We start from the raw sequence: 17,804 nt of genomic DNA on the forward strand, positions 1-17,804 counted from the left end.
ATGCATAATTTACATTTTAGGATCAGAGTGGCTTGTCACAGACTTATAAATCACCACATCTTTACAAATCTGATCCTCGTGTTCATTATGCTTAGCAGCATTTCCTTAGCTGCAGAAGATCCTATACGTAATCATTCCTTTCGTAATAATGTAAGTAGATGATGTACAATTGTATTCTATTTTAAATTGTTATATTTGCATGTTTTCAAAATGTTGATTTTATTTTCCAACATACATGTGAGCCAGTGATTTTAAAAGTTAATTTTAACTTTTAAAATTAAAATTAATTTAAAAGTTGCGAACATTGTACCTTAATGACGCTAAATTTGCCTCTTCAATAATAACCACACCATAGTGCATTCAAGAGGAGAGAGAACAAAGATTGTCACAAAGAAATTAAAAGTACTCACGGAGGGAAGTTAATATATTATGTAGTAATTATTCCCTTTTTAAATTTAGGGCTGTTTGCACATATTCATTTTAAGAGTAATGTTGGTGACATTTCTGGTGCATGACAGCTGAGAGTTGCTGATTTGGATTTTCCCCTTACTTTGCATAGATTGAATTGGCATGTTTAAATTACTGCATGACCAGCCCCAAAAATTGCCTTTTATCACCAAGGGGCAAGGAGATCGGGTCTGCTAATGGTGAGCCTTAGGAATAGGTTTCCTTAAGGCAAAGTTGGAGGCAGGCCAAGAACTGAAAGTGCAGAGACATGAAGTGCGAAGTGATTTTATTTCTCTCTTGAATGGCTAGCTGCAGTGTTCAAGAGAGTAGTCTTCCACTCTGGGATATTTTTGGATAATTGAATAGATCTAGCATACCTAGTGGAAATTGAGTAGTATAAGTGACCACAACTGGGTACAGAATTCACATTTCTGCAAGTGCAAAGAACTTGGTCTCTGGACGAATATAGGACCTGATACAGCTAGAGCTTCTAATACTGTTTGGAGCTAGTCCTGGAGGTTCAATCGTGTTGCATCTGAACACATCCTGATGATTTCATTGCATCTGATCATGTGACACTTGCCACAGTTGCTAAAATGATTGTATTTATAAATGGTGGGCCCCTATTGTTGGATATTTTTACTTATGGTTTTGTACTTTGAGCTGATCTACAAAAAGCACTGGGAACAAGTCGAACACCCTTTGAGCAAGTGAACAAAAACACAAGCACAAACTACAGATGTGAATGCAAAGCATGAACTCTGTATTTCTTTCTATGTTGAGAAATAGTGCCTGGGAAATACATCTTTGATTTCTGGAACCTCTCAAACAATCTGGGAAGGTTGGCAAACTGTCGGTAAACTTGATCTTTATTCCCTGGCCTATGATAGAGGGAATAAAAAGCACCCAGAATACTTGCTGCTGATAGATATCCAGGAATCCTAAGATGGAAAGTAAAAATAAATAAGAAAACCTTAATTTACTCAATTTCTCACAACTTCAGGATATATCAAAGTGCTTTACAGCCAATTAAATACTTTCAGAATGCAGTCCATTGTACTTTAAAGAAATGTTGTAGCCAGTTTACCCAAAGCAAGCTGCTGTGAAAACCAACATGATAATGACAGATAATTTGTTTCTTTAATGAAACCAATTTGAAGGAAAAGTATTGGTCATGACAGCAGAGACCACCTTACTTCCTTTTTAGAATGTTTCCCTGGGATCTTTTTACTTTCGTCTAAAAGCGCAGTGAGGTATTGGTTTAATGTCTTATCTGAAAGAAAGCACCTCTGATGATGGCACAGTATTTCAGTACTGCTCTGGAGTGCCAGCCTAACTATTTGTGCTAAAGTGTCTGAGATTGGCCATGAGGCTCACAACTTTCTGATTCTGACAAGGCTGGTGCCAACTCTGTCACAGCTGACAACATATACTTGATTTTCAGTCAGTTGAAAATAGTGGGTCCTGGTCTGGGATGACACATGAGTGTCACAATGTCTCTGATCCAGAAAAAGGTTCAACTCCAATTAAGTACTTGTCAATCACCTTCAAGAACTTACTTTTGGGTTGTGGAGAGCCCGTAGGCGATTTTGGCAATCTGCAATTTCAAAGTCAAATAGTCTCGTGTACATTAATGCATAGCTGTTTGGTGTAACATGTGGAGTGATAAAGCCATGTCTGTGCAGTAGAATTTTTTTTGACAAGCAGTTACACTCAAAGAACAGGACTATTACCATGATGTGACCATTTCACCATTACCTGTGCCTTGAGACTTCTCTTTTTTCTACAAGGCAACAGCAAAGCCAGACTTGGCCACTCTACCTTTTTGAGAGTTGTGATCCCAGGTCAGATCCTACCTCCTGGCCTGACACAACACCACTAACTGGGGGATTGGCATCTGAAGATTGTGTTTATCAGTGTTTTCTAAGTTATATCTAAGCACTTTGTCTAAATGTCATTGTTATTTTCTTCAAAATAAAGGAGGTCTGTCAATGCCTGTCTGCAGGTCTGTTTAAAAGTAAAATAGAACAGCTCCAGAGTTGATTGAGACCAGGTGATGGGACTCGTGCAATGCAACGGTATTGTCCCTATCTCTGGACCAGGAGGCATGTGTTCAAATCCCAATTGCTCCAGAGATAACATCTCTTTAATACGTTTGATTAAGAAAAAACAAAAGGCCTGGGATCCACAAGTCAAAGAGTCTGCATCTGGACCTAGCCAAAGTTGCTATCTTTGGCTAGTAGGCTGTGGAGAGGGTCATAGCTCTTGACTATTTACCCCTTTCCTGTTGCTACGTCCGTGCCCAGGTGCTCTGAGAGAGGGAACACAAGGTGTCCACCAGTGTGCTTAAAGTCTTTAGACAGAAGTAGGCAGTTGGAGTGTATTATTTTGCCCTTCCAACTCTATTTTAATTTAATTTAATCCTCTTCGCCTTTTCCAATCCTCCTCTATTTTGTTATTTTGGAACTGCCCTTCAAGAGTGGTGCTTATTAATTGGTAGTTTAGTTAGTGACAAGGGTGATTTTGACTTGGACAAAAATGGATGTATTCATTAAATAACAAATTAGATGTAATGAAAAGATGAATTTTTATTTTTATTATTTTCTTCATTGTAAAAATATTCATAGAATTATGGATTTACAGAATTATGTACATATGACGAGTCAGTTTCCTTTTAGAGCTGCTGAGTCATTTAAGGCAATTATTGTACCCGTTCTGATGAAAAAAAACGTTGTGCAACATTTATATAGCAAGGCCTCTGGAAATCTGTATATTAATTCCCTATTACATTGGTGACTTCCAATTTGTTCTGAATATTTATATTCTGCCTTTACAGATTCTTGGTTACTTTGACTATGCTTTTACAGCGATCTTTACTGTTGAAATCCTGTTCAAGGTAATATGCTGTTTGCTCAAAGCCTTGATGAAAGTCTACTATAAAACAAAATGGTTAAACTATTTGCTTACTTTACAGATCCTAGGTTATGCAGATTATGTCTTCACTAGTATGTTTACATTTGAAATCGTGTTAAAGGTAACAAAGGTCCAACATTGCTGTGTGTGATAACTGATGGATTTATTCCTTCTTGGCACCAAAATTGCACAATAGGTTACTGCATGGTGCACCTATTCTGGACGTTTTATTTTCCACTGAATGACACACCTAATCCACTATGAACTCTTATCACTGGACAGTGTAGATCATGTTGTTGTGGTTCTCTTTATCTTCATACTTTAATAGATGTCTGCAGGCTGAAGCAAATAAGGTAATCATGCATGCCGTTTTCTAAACTCTGTCTCAAGCGCAATAACTCTCATTTAATTGCATAACAAATCATGTAAGAAAATTTCATTTAATTGGCAGTGTCAAGAAGAAATATCAAGAATCAGTCTTGAGGCAAACATTCAAATTTCAGTATTTGAATTAATGTTTCTGTAAAAAGGTAAAGGTAATTGATTTGGATATCAAGAATAAAGCTTTAATTATTTTGGTTTTACTACGTATTACTTCTGTTTGCTGTCATTGTGCTGTCTGTAGAATCAACATTTGCTATAAGCACCAGTTTTACACACAAACATAATTCGAGAGCTTAGTCGAAGGGCAGTCCCCGAGTTATACACTCTTGCTGTTGTTCATCTGTACAGGGAACCAAGAGCTCTGTTTGTGTGCTTAAATGCATGTAGAGGGCTTAAGTTACTGGTGCTAATTTTCTCTTAACATTCCAATTTTGTAATTTAAGAGCAAATAATTTAAAAAACTGACAGTATGTCCACTAAACAATAAAGAACTTTAGAATTTATTATTTTAGAAGTTGATTTTCACTGGATATAGCTAAAGTATTTGAATTTGAGGTCATGCGTACGTGTTGAGCTGATCTCAGTCTGTTTCTGGTGACTATCAGGGTACAATTTGACATTAAGTGAATTAAGCCATAGATTTCATGTTTCCACAAGAAAATCATATAAAATGATGGCATACCTGCAATGTAATCAGATAACTTCCTTTGTTATTGATCAGCTAATGACATTAAACTGATGTAAAATATGCAAATAAACTTACAAAGACCAGACTGACAACTCAAAACTTGATAGAGGAAGAATTCTCTTTCTTGAAATACTCAGTTAATATCAAAGGGGAAAGTATTGGCACTGCTCTGTTTTATACTATAAGAATGATAAAATGATTAATTGTTGTGCAATTAAGTGGGAGATGCTTTATGCAATTAACATCAACTCTCAGATGCATGATGAAGGTATCTATATACCTTACGCTGACTGTTTCCATTAAGTAGACTGATATTGGCACAGAAGGAGGCCAGCTGGCATGCTCTCTGTGGAGCAATCTAAACCAATCAAATCAATCCCATTGTCTGGCTCTATCTCAATTACCTGGTAAGTTTATTCACTCAGGTGCAGATCCAAATTCCTTTTGAAATAATTCATCATTTCTGCTTCTACTACTCTCTTCGGCAGTGAGTTCCAATTCATTATTTTTTGTTCGATTAGTTAAGAAGGACAGCTTTTCTACCTTTATGACTAGTTTAGGTAAAATAATCTTTATACCTCTATCAAATCTCCCCATTATCACTTTTACTCCAAGAAGTACCATGCCAGCTTGTCCAATCTAATCCTGTAGCTCACACCGCTCATCCGTGGAACCATTCTGGTAAATCTTCTTTGTACCCTCAATGAACTCTCATCTGCTTCCAATAGTGTGGTGATTCGAACTGGACCTCAGTTGTGACCTAATCTGAGCTTTATAAACATTCAACATAACTTCCCTGTTTTTGTGCCCAATTGAAGAAATCTTCTACTCACGGAATCTCCAGAATCTATGTTTTGTCGATGACCCCCGACTGCCTTGAAAGACCGTGAATCCCTAGGTCCATCTTCGCACTGTACAATTTAGTTTATGTAGCTTTTCCCTGTCCAGATCTCCATACACATATGCTACATTCCATTTATCACTTGTCTACCCATTCTGCTAAACTGTCTATGTTTTGTTCCAATAAATTGGTGTTATTCTTTTTGTCTATCACATCTCCAAGTGCAGTGTGATCAGCAAATATTGCAATTTTACTCTCAATTTTAATCCCCTAGCCATTTATATCTCAAAAAGAATCATGTGGTCTTTGCACTGACTCTTAGTGAGGATCATTTTTTATAACCTTGCAGTTTGAAAAAAACAGTTTCCCAAGTCTTTCTGATGAAGGGTCTAGGCCCAAAACGTCAGCTTTTGTGCTCCTGAGATGCTGCTTGCCCTGCTGTGTTCATCCAGCTCCACACTTTGTTATCTTGGATTCTCCAGCATCTGCAGTTCCCATTATCACTCACAGTTTCCCAGGTCTCACTGTTTTCTCCCAATAAACCAAATTTCTCATCCTAGCTAACATTGACCCTTCTGGTCCATAACTCCCAATTTTGTTACAGTTTTTGTATGTGATAGTTTGCCCAAATCTCTCAAAATCCAGTCAGACAGTGTTATTTGTTTCTTCTTCATTGCATTCTCTATTACATTATCAACAACTTTAGTTAGATTTGTCAAACATGATAATTAGATTTCACTGAAATGCCTAAATTAATGCAGTCGATTACATGCCCCTGAAAAAATAAAATTCATTAGGCTAAATGTTTATAACATTAAATTTGTATAGTTGAAGAAAAATACCTCTGAAAAACCATTTATTCTTGGCATAAATTCCATTGACAAAATCATACCCCTAGGTTCACTAACCGAACAGGAGCCGAACCAAGTCATATGTTTCATTCCACAAACCATAAAACCACAAACTATAGGAGTAGAAGTTGACCATTTTTCCCATCAATACTACTCCATCATTCAATGAGACCATGCTTGATCTTTCATGTTTCAATAAGATTACCTCTGTTTTTTTGTAAACTCCAATAATTACAGACACAACCTCATCAACTTCAACTTATAATTCAGTCCCTCCACCTGGGATCAACCTCGAACTTGCTCTGAACTGTCTCCACTGCCAATACATCTTCCTGCAGATAAGGGAACCAAACTATTCACAGTATTCTAGCTGGGGTCTGATTAGTGCCTTGTATAGTTTTAGCAAGACCTCCCTTTGCAATAAATGCCAATGTACCATTTGCCTTTCCTCTTACCCGCCGAACTTAAATACTGGCTTTTCATAATTTTATGCACAAGGATTGCCAAATCACTCAAACTTGTAGTTTCGTTCAGGTTTTTTTTCCATTTAAATAATATTTGACTTCTCATTGGGTAAACTTGAAGAACAAGCCCATTTTGTCCCTCACTGTCGCAGTAACTTATTCTGAATTTCATATTCAATACATTTTCCAAACTCTGAACAATGTTGTGACAAGCTGTAGATCTTACTGAGGATATAGATCATTTAAAAACAAAATTAATGAATGCTTAACAGCATGGGCATAGTTCCCAAATTTTCAGAATGTCACTGTCCCCATTGTCCTCTTACTGCTCAATAATAAGCATTTTTCACATTTCCTTGTGTGAGCACTATGGTTGAGTTTAAATATGGTCACATTCTTGATAATGCATTAGTGGCATATTGACCAGGCTACAAAAGTCACAGCCCTAAAATGTAGATTTTCTACTTACAGTATTTATAAAATTTCAACAATTTATCCCAAATCAAGTAAAATTCGAAGAGGAAGGTCTTGAAGATGCTACAACTATGAATTAAAAACTCAAAAAGCTGGAGTAATGACTCCTCAAACCTGAAACATTCATCAGTTTTTCTCTTCACAGGTGCTGCCAGACTCACTGAGTATTTCCAGCAAGTTTGATAATTAAGTTTATTGCACATGCTAACTGAGGGATTTACCATTCTCTTTAATTACATCACCACATCTGCACTACCTTGGCCAAAGACTCATTTCAGGCTTGTGAAAGTAGCACAAGCCTTGGCCTGGAAATGATCCTTGTCTCCTATTTAACAAACAGAAGTGTTACTGACTAATAGCTGCTTTAAATGTATCTGAAAATAAATGTGAAATCTAAGGTGCTCTTGTTGTAGGGGATCTGAATAAATTGCTTATCATTATGGAATATAATGCTTAAATCAGCTAATTGGTGTTGAAGTTATTTAATCACAAAATGTACAGCTATTGAAGAGTATACTTTGTAAAAGATCTTTAAGATGTGTGATTTGAAATTCAATTTTAATTGTTCTGTGTCATTGCCCCAGGGAATGGGCTTGGGGGAGAGGGAACATGGAGGAGTTGGAGGTGCAACAGTCATAAAACCCAGAATAATTATATTTCAGAAGTTGTGCTGTTATGATTTAAATTTTGAACTAAATTTCTTGAGCAGATTTTAATTGAATTGAAAATGGGCTAGAAGGCCTGTAGCATCAGTGAACAGTCAGAAAGCATTGTTTAAAAAAGAAAGCAAGATTGCAGCAATGGGGATTTGGGGTGGCTGTGCCAGAGGTTATTTCTGTGTATAAATTGCTGGGAAATCAGGACGATGCAGAATGGACCATGAGCATGATGAGGAAGGGAAAGACAAGGTGTGGATTATTCGTCGACTTGAGGAGTGAGAAGATGGGCGAAATCCATGGATATGGTGATAATGGGAACTGCAGATGCTGGAGAATCCAAGATAATAAAATGTGAGGCTGGATGAACACAGCAGGCCCAGCAGCATCTCAGGAGCACAAAAGCTGACGTTTCGGGCCTAGACCCTTCATCAGAGGATGACCCCTCTGATGAAGGGTCTAGGCCCGAAACGTCAGCTTTTGTACTCCTGAGATGCTGCTGGGCCTGCAGTGTTCATCCAGCCTCACATTTTGTTATCCATGGATATGGTGCCTAGTTGTAGAGAGTGTGAAATAGTTTGATTAAGGAGGCCAGGAGGAAAGATTTCTGCTCCTCCATACCCATAATCAGTGCTAGAAAGATAGATATCTCTTGATTCTGGCTGTTCTTGCCTGCTTGTGTCTTAGTGTTTTCCAGGCCCAGGGAATCCCAGCCTACAGCAATTAAGTTCAATACATTTTAATTTCTCTTTAAAATATCACAAGTCGGATATTGGTTCTGGCGTGTAAGTTTGTTATCCATTCTGATTTAAGCTACAAGTGAAGGTGGGTTGGGATTAGATTTCTAACAGTTGAATTATCAATCCACTCCATTCTTGCATGTTTTATACAATTAAAGTTCTTCTCATTATGTACTTTGCAATTTGTTGCAAATTAATATTATAATTAATGAATCTACAAAATTTATTCTTACATTATTTCAACTGGCATATTCAACAACATCTTAAAAGAAAAGAGCTGCCAAAGAAGAAAGATACTTGCTGGACCATAGGGCTCTCTCATTACAGAGAGATGATTGGTAATGGCTTATCCTGAGGGTCATGACGCTTGAGGTGAGGGGAGAGGTTGAGAAACATATCCCTTCATGATAACTTCACTAGAATTCAGAAATTGAATTCATGCAGTTGATGTTGCCCTACAATACGAAGCAGATGTCCAGCCATCTGAGCTAACTGACCCTCCTCCCAAAAGTAAATGTCACAATATATATTGCATTAGCGTTCTGAGACAACATTTGACACGTCAGGAGATATTTGAGGTGGGTGGCTGATAAAATACATAGGGATTAAGGAACATCATATAGATGAGGAGAAAGGCCAAGAGATTTAGCTAAGAATTCCAGAAGGTCTGGTTTGGCCAACTGACAATATGGGCCTGAATGGAAGAGCTGGAAAATTGGGATTCAGCATTTCTAGTCCTCAGTTGCCAAAGTTGTTTTTTAAATATATTGCATATGAAACAAAACAAATTGTTATACTTGTGAGGGACAGTTAATGAACAGTATTTAAAATGACAGATATTGCAACCATTCAGACTACTTATTTCCATTTTATACCTTTCCATGCTTGACTTTTTTAGATGATGACATATGGAGCATTTTTACATAAAGGTTCTTTCTGTCGAAATTATTTCAATTTGTTGGACATCCTAGTTGTGGGTGTGTCACTTATTTCTTTTGGAATTCAGTAAGTATCTGCTTTTATTAAATGAACATCTACAATTTTAGAATGCCCTGACTTTATGTATATTAGACAAATGTGCAATGGTCTATTTTTCTTTTCATTCGATATTTCTTATCATGAGCCAAAGCCAGTGGATTGATGTATTGACTAATTTCTTATAGCTTTGGTTAACTAATAAGTAAACCAAGTTAAAATTTATCAGTTTACTGCCCTTTGTAAAATACAAAAAAGGAATGATATGTGGTATGGATATTAATAGAAACCTGGTCATTTGACCTTAAAAGCTAGTATAATTGGTGCACTTGACAAAACTCCATGAATAACATGAATGATGATCGAATCGTAGATTAGTTATATAACTGGAATAGTCATTTGACTATCATTTCTTTGCTGGCTCTCGGCAAAAGTAATGCAGTTAATCTTGCTTCCTGTCCTTTTTCAACACCCTGAAAATTTTTCTGTTCAGATTTTTAACTACTGTCCTTTTGAAAATTTCACTTTACTCTGAGCACGTTTTCTGGCAATGATCCTTTCGGATTGAGTTGCAACATCCAGCCATACATGTTTGTACGCAGTAAACAGAGTATGAACACACAACCAAATGAACAAGGAACAAAAATAGGCCACTTGACCCTTCAACCTATTTTGCAATGAACTAATAAGATTACAACTGATGTGATTTTAATTTCAACTGTACACTCCTGCACACCTCCAATCATGTTCCATCATTTGGTAGACAAAAATTCTATGCCCTTCTGCCGTCAAAATATTTCAAATTTCTTCATCCACTGCCTTTTGATAAAGGGAATTCCAAAGACACTCAATCCTCTGAGAGGAAAAAAATGTGTTTCCTCATCTCTGCTTGGATGAATGCCCATTTATTCTTAAACTCTGACCCTTACAAGCAGAGTCTCCTCCAAAAGGAACTATCGTTTTATTATCCACCCAGTCAACTTTCTTCAGGATTTTGTGTTTCAATTAAATCACCTCTGTGTCGTGATTGGAGTGAAGCCAGGTGGATTCTCATTGATTATGAAATCCTTGATGGGCCCAGGTTAAGAGTCCAAATCAGGCAGACTTGGCTGACATACAAACAGGAGATTCAGACCCATCTAACTTTAGGGCATGGCTCTGACTTAGTTGGTGAACTGTGCACGTGTAAATAAAGGGTGACTTTGTGACAGGATACAGGCCTCGCTGTATTTATTTTACTCAGACACATCTAAGCACTAGAAGATACAGGCCAGACCTGTGTACATTTGCTTGTATTGCAATCCATTCATTCTAGGTATTAGCCTAGTAAACCTTCTGTGGACTGTTTCCAAAACATTAACATTCTTCTTTCAGTAATTGATCAGTACTGTACGTAGTACTGCAAACGTGGTCTGTGCACGTTACACTAGAGGAGGTTGCTCCAAAATATCTGCATCTTCAAGAATGGCCCTAAACTCATTGCAATGAAATCCTGCATTGTTATTCAATTACTTTTTTCCTAATGATTTTTCATTAATAAAACAAGTTTACACTGACCAGACAACTGGTCAGTGAAAGATGATAGTTGGCTTCAGAGCTAAGTCCAGACTTTCTCAGATCCAGACTGCCATTGGCAGTGTTCATATGGCCTCAATGTTCTCCTTAGAGAGACTAGGTACTTTGTGAACTTTGTCCTCTTAGGCCACTTCAATTTGATCATATAGGGTGTGTGAGGATTCTGTGAAACATCATAGAATCCCTACAGTGTGGAAACAGACCCTTTGGCCCAACAAGTCCACATCAACCCTCAGCATCCCACCCAGAACCATTGCCCTAGACCCCATGTCCCAGAACAATTTAGCATGGCCAATCCACCTCGCCTACACATCTTCGGACTGTGGGAGGAAACCGGAGCACCTGGAGGAAACCCATGCAGACACGGGGAGCATGTGCAAACTCCACACAGTCAGTCAGTCAAGGCTGGAATTGAACCTGGGCCCCTGGTGCTCTGAAGCAGTAATGCTAACCACTGAGACACTGTGCCACCCTGCCGTTACTCCTATGTCCTTGAATAGTCCCAATTTGGTGTTCAAGGGATATCTACAGTCTTGACTTCTAAACCCTTTACGCAACTCCAACAAATGGGCAGTATTTGCAATAACTACAAGGGCCACCTTCAGTGAAGTTTTTACAGATAAAGGATTTGGAGGAGCCTTGCAATATGCAATCTCTCAAGTAGAGCTCACCAGTCTGTTTTTAATGGAGAGCATTTTTGAAACCTTTGTCCAGAACAAAACCTGTCAGGAGCTCCTTGAATAACTTTTCAGCAATTCTAAAGCAAAATTTTGGAAGATCACCCAGTGTCTCAAATTTTACATAGGTATGCAAGAAGAAAATTGATATATTGAATGTAAGTACCAGTAGAAATACAATCAAAATTACAACAGACCTTTTCCTGAATTTGTGTACTTTTTAAAATTTGTTTTAAACTGTCAGCAAAGTCATTTTGTGACAAGCTGTGAGATAAAAATCCTTTAATTTATGTAACTTGTTAAGGCATTGATGCTCATGATTAAAATCTGCTGGAGAGAAATGCTTTAATTGAAATGTTTTTTCAACCATTCTCTCGTGCTGCCCCTTGATTATAAAGTGTCATGTGGCTTAAAGATCCAAGTAGTTGTCACAGACTACACATTGAGCAGAGATTTTTTTTTGCTCTCCTCTGCGGTGAATCGGTTGGGGGGCAAGACATTTAATCAGGCAGGAGGGTGGTAGGTAAGAACAATGCCACTTACCCACCTTCACCCTGATTAAATCCATGACAGAAAAGCCTTCTCATCCTTCAGTCAATTGAGGGAATTAATGCCTACTTAATGGCTTCATCCTTCCACCACTAGCATTTCACCACTCACCAGCACAGCATAACAAGTGGATCCTGATTTTTATTGCAGGTTACCGCAATAGGAGATACCCTGTATTAAAGGGCAGTTAGCGTTAGATCAAGGGGAACTGTTATTGGTGCCTACCACATGCTGCTGTTGCTGATTCACCTCACCTGCTTTCCCCTGTGAACTCCAACCTACTTGCTGCTCTCACTCATATATGACAAGTTCCCACTCTTTGGTTGGGTGTTCTACTAGCAGCAGCCACCATCTCTCTGATGGCACTGTTAGGTGCCGAATTATAGGGTCTTAAAGATCTAAACCACAGAAGAAGACCCTTTATCCCATTGCGTCTGCACCAGTCAAAATCAACTATCTCACTGTTCTAATTCCATTTTTCAGAACCTGGCCCTTAGCCTTGTATGTTTTGGCATTGCAAACATAGATCTAAATCCTACTTATGTTATGGTCTCTATCTCTATGACCCTTACGGACAATAAGTTCCAGATTTCCACAACCTTCTGGGTGAAAAAAATTTCCCTCACATTCTCATGTAAGCCTTCTGCCCCGTATCTTAAATCTATGGCGCCCAACATCAATCCCTCCATTAAGGGGAAAAGTTCGTTCCTGCCTACCCCGTCTATGTCCCTCATAATTTTATACATTTCAGTCATGTCTCCTCTCGATATCCTCTCCTGTAAGGAAGGACAACCCCAATCTGTCCAGTTCTCACTTCATAAAGGAAGCTTCTGATGTTTGATTGGCTGGCAACTTTTGGTGGATTTGACTTTTGCCCTCAGAATCCCTTTAAAACCCAGCTCATCATTTATCCTAATCCCTCATTCTCCTTCAGTGCCAACTTGCAATGGAAGTCACTTCAAGGCCATTAAATTTCTTTTTGCAATGGATTCAGGTTCTTTCAAAAATGGTTGCTATATATCTGCCACTCCTAGCCATACCAAAGACTAGATTATTGCCTCCTCCTCCTGCTGTAATTACTTCCTCCCTCCTTTCTCTGTTTATATAAGTGTCCCCAGGAAGGCACGTTTGAATCGTAAAGCAAACCCTTGTTGTTCTTATGTCATCCCTTCACTTTGATGACCTCCTTCTACCGCCCTGCCGTCAGCATGCCATACTATGATGTACATTTAAAATGGCTACTGTGGACATTTAAAATGGCTACTGTTATCGAACTGCTGATACTCGGGAGAGCCCATCACTGTTAATTGGCTTGCTCCTTTGTGTTTAGGTTCTTCATCGGCTTAAGATAGCAAAATGCCACAGAATGCCTTGCAGCCCACCAATGTTTGATGCCAATCCACACCCAAGTGACATAGGATGTGCCAATATATTTATTAAGTTAACTTTTATGACTTAAATTGTGATGTGATGTGATTTAATTTTATTTATTATTTTCTCCATCTTATCAAACTTGTGTACTTTCTACCATTTTGCCCATTCTTCCTCAGGGGTATGACCGTCCCTCTGTCAGAGGCAGTTCCCTCACACGTCCAAAATAGTATTTCTTCTTTAACTCTACGCCCAGTCTGTGAAACCGGTTTGTCACCCACATTTGACGCCAAGAAACTGTACTTACCCACCGTCCAGCCTCTCTGGCCTCCTGTTCTACCTGTACTCTTAGCTATGGTCATTGCTTCAACGTAGTATTGCCGGACAACAATGCTGCCAGTCATCTGATTAGCGGGCAACTCTTGAAGACAGGATTTCCTGCACAAATGTGGGTCAAAGCCTTGCTAAGATAGTTAATGCTCCACTGAGTGTGAAACGGTTCCAAGGCATGACTTTTTCATGGCCAGGTTCCCAACCAAGATTTTATTTGGGTTGAACCACAGTGGGGAAACATAGCACCCTTTAAAACCCAGCCCATCATATATCTTAATTTTTACTAATATTTTTCTGTTACAACAAAAACTGATCTTCTTTTTCCTATCCAGTCCTTGACCGCGTCCTCTGTTTCCCATCTTCTATTCTCTTCTTCCCTAACCGCTCTGTCTGTATGCCCCTCAATCTCTTCCTTGATCACTTACCATCTTTTGATTTCTGTCCTTTCCCTTGTTTCTTGCACTTCTCTATTCATTCCTCCTTCTGACCATCTCTTCCTCTTTTCGGACTTCCACTTTCACCATCATCAGCACCTCTCCATTCTTTTTCCTGTCCCCACCCCATCCATCCTTGTTTCTTATCTTGTAATAATTTTACAATCTTCCCTACTCTTTCTACCATCTCGTCAAGTTTCACTCACTTTTCCTCCATTACCATTACTTTGTTCTCTTCACTCCTCGTGATGTTCATTCCAAAAGCACTCGTGTTTTCTTTCATCTCCAAACTTGCTCTGACACCCTTAAAAAAACTTTGATTCTCTGTTCACTGCAGATCTCTAACTGTTGACATTATATTCCACCTTTTCTCTCTTCTGTTCAGAGCCAGTTTTACCTTGCTTATCCCATTCTATCTAAATGTTCTTTCGGTATTCTTCTGTACCTTTCACTATTGTCTTCATCTTATCCCGACACGACTGAAACCATAACTACCCAAATGCATGAATAATCAACTCATGTACAATCATCATTGTGGGTTTCTCTGCATCTGACTAATTTGTCATTGTTTCTGAACAGTAATTGCATAACATTTGCACTAGTTTGCAAATTTGAGTGACACTTGATAACTAATTAAGCAGGGTTTCATCTCAGTGTGCCTTCCAATACGTACTGTGGAGAAGACATTTCTGGTTGCCATGTTCCCTACGCATCAATCACAAGCTCCGCCACTTTTTGGTAGGGTATTTAAAAGTGGTGTGACACCCGAACAATATCATTAACCACGGTGACTATAGCAATTCTAACCCGCTGGTTTCTAAATTAGCTAGCATTAAGAAACAAAGAATTTGTATTGATAAATCACATGTTCAGGATTTTGTGAAATTCTCCATTGAACGATGAAAATTAATGTTTTTTTCACGCAGGTCTAGTGCTATTTCAGTCGTGAAGATCCTTCGTGTTCTGAGAGTGTTAAGGCCTCTTCGAGCAATCAATAGGGCGAAGGGACTCAAGGTCTATTTCACGATATTCTATGTATTGAATTTCTTCTGATCACAAGCTAGAATATAACTTTCAGCTCACGCTTCTTTGTTTACTTTACAGCATGTTGTTCAATGTGTGTTTGTTGCTATTCGAACCATTGGCAACATCATGATTGTTACAACTCTTCTGCAGTTCATGTTCGCTTGTATTGGGGTGCAGCTATTCAAGGTAAATGCTAATCATACTTTATCAAGATTTTTTTTCAATTTAGACTAAAGCTTAAAAACTCTTCTACACTAATTTGAAATGCCTTAAATTTAAGGGCAAATTCTACCGTTGTACAGATGAAGCAAAACAACTCCCTGAAGAGTGCAAGTAAGAAAAATAGAGAATGAAGTATTTTGATTTTCATGATACTTTGCTCATTTAGTCTATATAGTTATTGACATATTGTGAAGGCAGTGGAAAGATACAGAAAAGTTGTTAAACTTCTTTGTTTTTTGTAACACTTTAAAATCCTACTCTTTTACACTAGTTTGGCAGTTTTTGTCATAACGTACTTCCTGCAGCAATGTTACACTGAGAAGGCTGGTAAACAAATGCACTGTTCAAGCATGGCTCAATGATTTTTTTCCTTTTAGATGTTTCCTGTTTGTTTGGAAAGACCATGGTCAGCTGAAATATTTCCACAGATTTATGGAAATTGCATGGAATGGCATGGAATGGCATGCAAGTCATGTTTTGTTGTGTCAGTACTCGAATGTACTGCCATTTTATATTATTTTGACTGCAAAGCTGGAGTTTATTTTAGTCAAGTCTGTGGAAAATGCTTTTGGACGCTGATACACCAACATAAGATTTACATTAAGTAAATATGTGTTGGGTTAAAATTAATTATTTACAAGAAAAATTCATATTTTAATTCTTACCATTTTTCCTTTTATAAAGGGGAACTTATATTCTTTATAAAGATGGCGAAGTGGATCATCCTGTAATTCGTGATCGGGTTTGGCACAATAGCGATTACAATTTTGACAATGTCCTTGCAGCTATGATGGCATTGTTTACAGTTTCAACGTTTGAAGGCTGGCCAGCGTAAGCATATGTTTCATTTTTCCAGCAACTGCTGGAAATATTGATCACAAGATGTAATATGCTTTTGAACTACTTTATATTTGACACAAATTTTATTCAGATTAATTGTGATTGTTTCATTTACCACTAACGTCTTTTGTTCTTACAACTTTTGTGTTGATGTCAAGCAGAAGAGGTAACTTTAATCTAATTTACCTCTGATTCATTGGTTCTTAACACTCAACGTACATTTTCACAGGTTTAGCAGTTATCTGAAGGTGAAGTCACTTTGCACTAATGTTAAGCTTAGAGTGTAAATGCATCTTTATTCATGTCAAATAGAATGTACTGAATGGCTTGGAAAAGTAGGTTATGCAGATGTGAACTTGAACTACTTGGAAAGGAACTGTTTTACACTATGTGTAGTGATGTTGTAAAGACATGGATAAAATCTTATCACGCAATTAGGGCAGTGAGAGTTGTTCTCCCTTAGACACTTATATTTGTAACTGTGTTAATATTCTGTCTCATCCACTTTGTCCTTTTTACAGCCTGTTATACAAAGCCATAGACTCAAATGGAGAAAATATTGGTCCCATCTACAACAATCGAGTGGAGATTTCTATATTCTTTATCATCTACATCATTATTATTGCTTTCTTCATGATGAATATCTTTGTTGGTTTTGTGATCGTCACATTCCAGGAGCAGGGAGAACTGGAGTATAAAAACTGCGAGTTGGACAAAAATCAGGTTAGAAATTGCATAAAATGACAGTTTAAACATCACTTTCTCTGAGAAATATATTGATTTGATTCACTGAAGCTTGGCATGCATTGTACTTTCAGACTGCAATGAATGTGCATTTCAACTGAAAGTTTGTTGTTGGTATGAAATTATTTCTGCTTTACAATAATGCTTAACTGATAGTATAATTGGGGCTCAATCTCGAGTTGCTAGCTTGGGTAAGTTGCTGGTTAGAGGGAAGGCTGTTCATTTAGTTGCTCATCTATAAATCTGTAAGAACTCAAAAGCACCTTCAGAATTTTGGAAACAAAGCATTACCTAGCCTTTAAGCCAAGTAATGATGCTAAGCGTTACGCAAAGTTGAAATATTAATTCAGAAGAAACAAATTAGTGGTAACATACATCACAAAGTAAATCAGGGGTCATGTATTAAATGTGGACATAACACAGAAATGGATGATGTACAGACTAAGTAAACCCCATGGGTGCTAATGTCATGGAGTATGAATTCCTGGTGTTTACACAAGATGATGAATAACAGTGCTAAACATTGGGGATAAACTGAATTTTTGATTCAACAAAACTAAATGCCAGCATCAAATAGATGGTGTCTAAACATAGCATGTT

The 17,804-nt window shown here is 37.9% G+C and overlaps 1 protein-coding gene across 3 annotated transcripts in view; it reads left to right on the top strand.

Moving 5' to 3' along the window:
• LOC125460565 (voltage-dependent L-type calcium channel subunit alpha-1D-like) overlaps positions 1-17,804 on the top strand; it is a 556,326-nt gene that overhangs the window by 318,142 nt on the left and 220,380 nt on the right. For all 3 annotated transcript variants that reach the window (XM_059649877.1, XM_059649878.1, XM_059649879.1), the window contains exons 20-27: positions 21-150; positions 3,284-3,343; positions 9,357-9,463; positions 15,299-15,386; positions 15,477-15,584; positions 15,679-15,731; positions 16,305-16,451; positions 16,982-17,183. In XM_059649877.1, the coding sequence (XP_059505860.1) occupies positions 21-150; positions 3,284-3,343; positions 9,357-9,463; positions 15,299-15,386; positions 15,477-15,584; positions 15,679-15,731; positions 16,305-16,451; positions 16,982-17,183 (895 nt within the window). The remainder of the gene's footprint in view (positions 1-20; positions 151-3,283; positions 3,344-9,356; positions 9,464-15,298; positions 15,387-15,476; positions 15,585-15,678; positions 15,732-16,304; positions 16,452-16,981; positions 17,184-17,804) is intronic.

The sequence above is a fragment of the Stegostoma tigrinum genome, chromosome 11 (assembly GCF_030684315.1).
Source record: "Stegostoma tigrinum isolate sSteTig4 chromosome 11, sSteTig4.hap1, whole genome shotgun sequence".
NCBI lineage: Eukaryota > Metazoa > Chordata > Chondrichthyes > Orectolobiformes > Stegostomatidae > Stegostoma > Stegostoma tigrinum.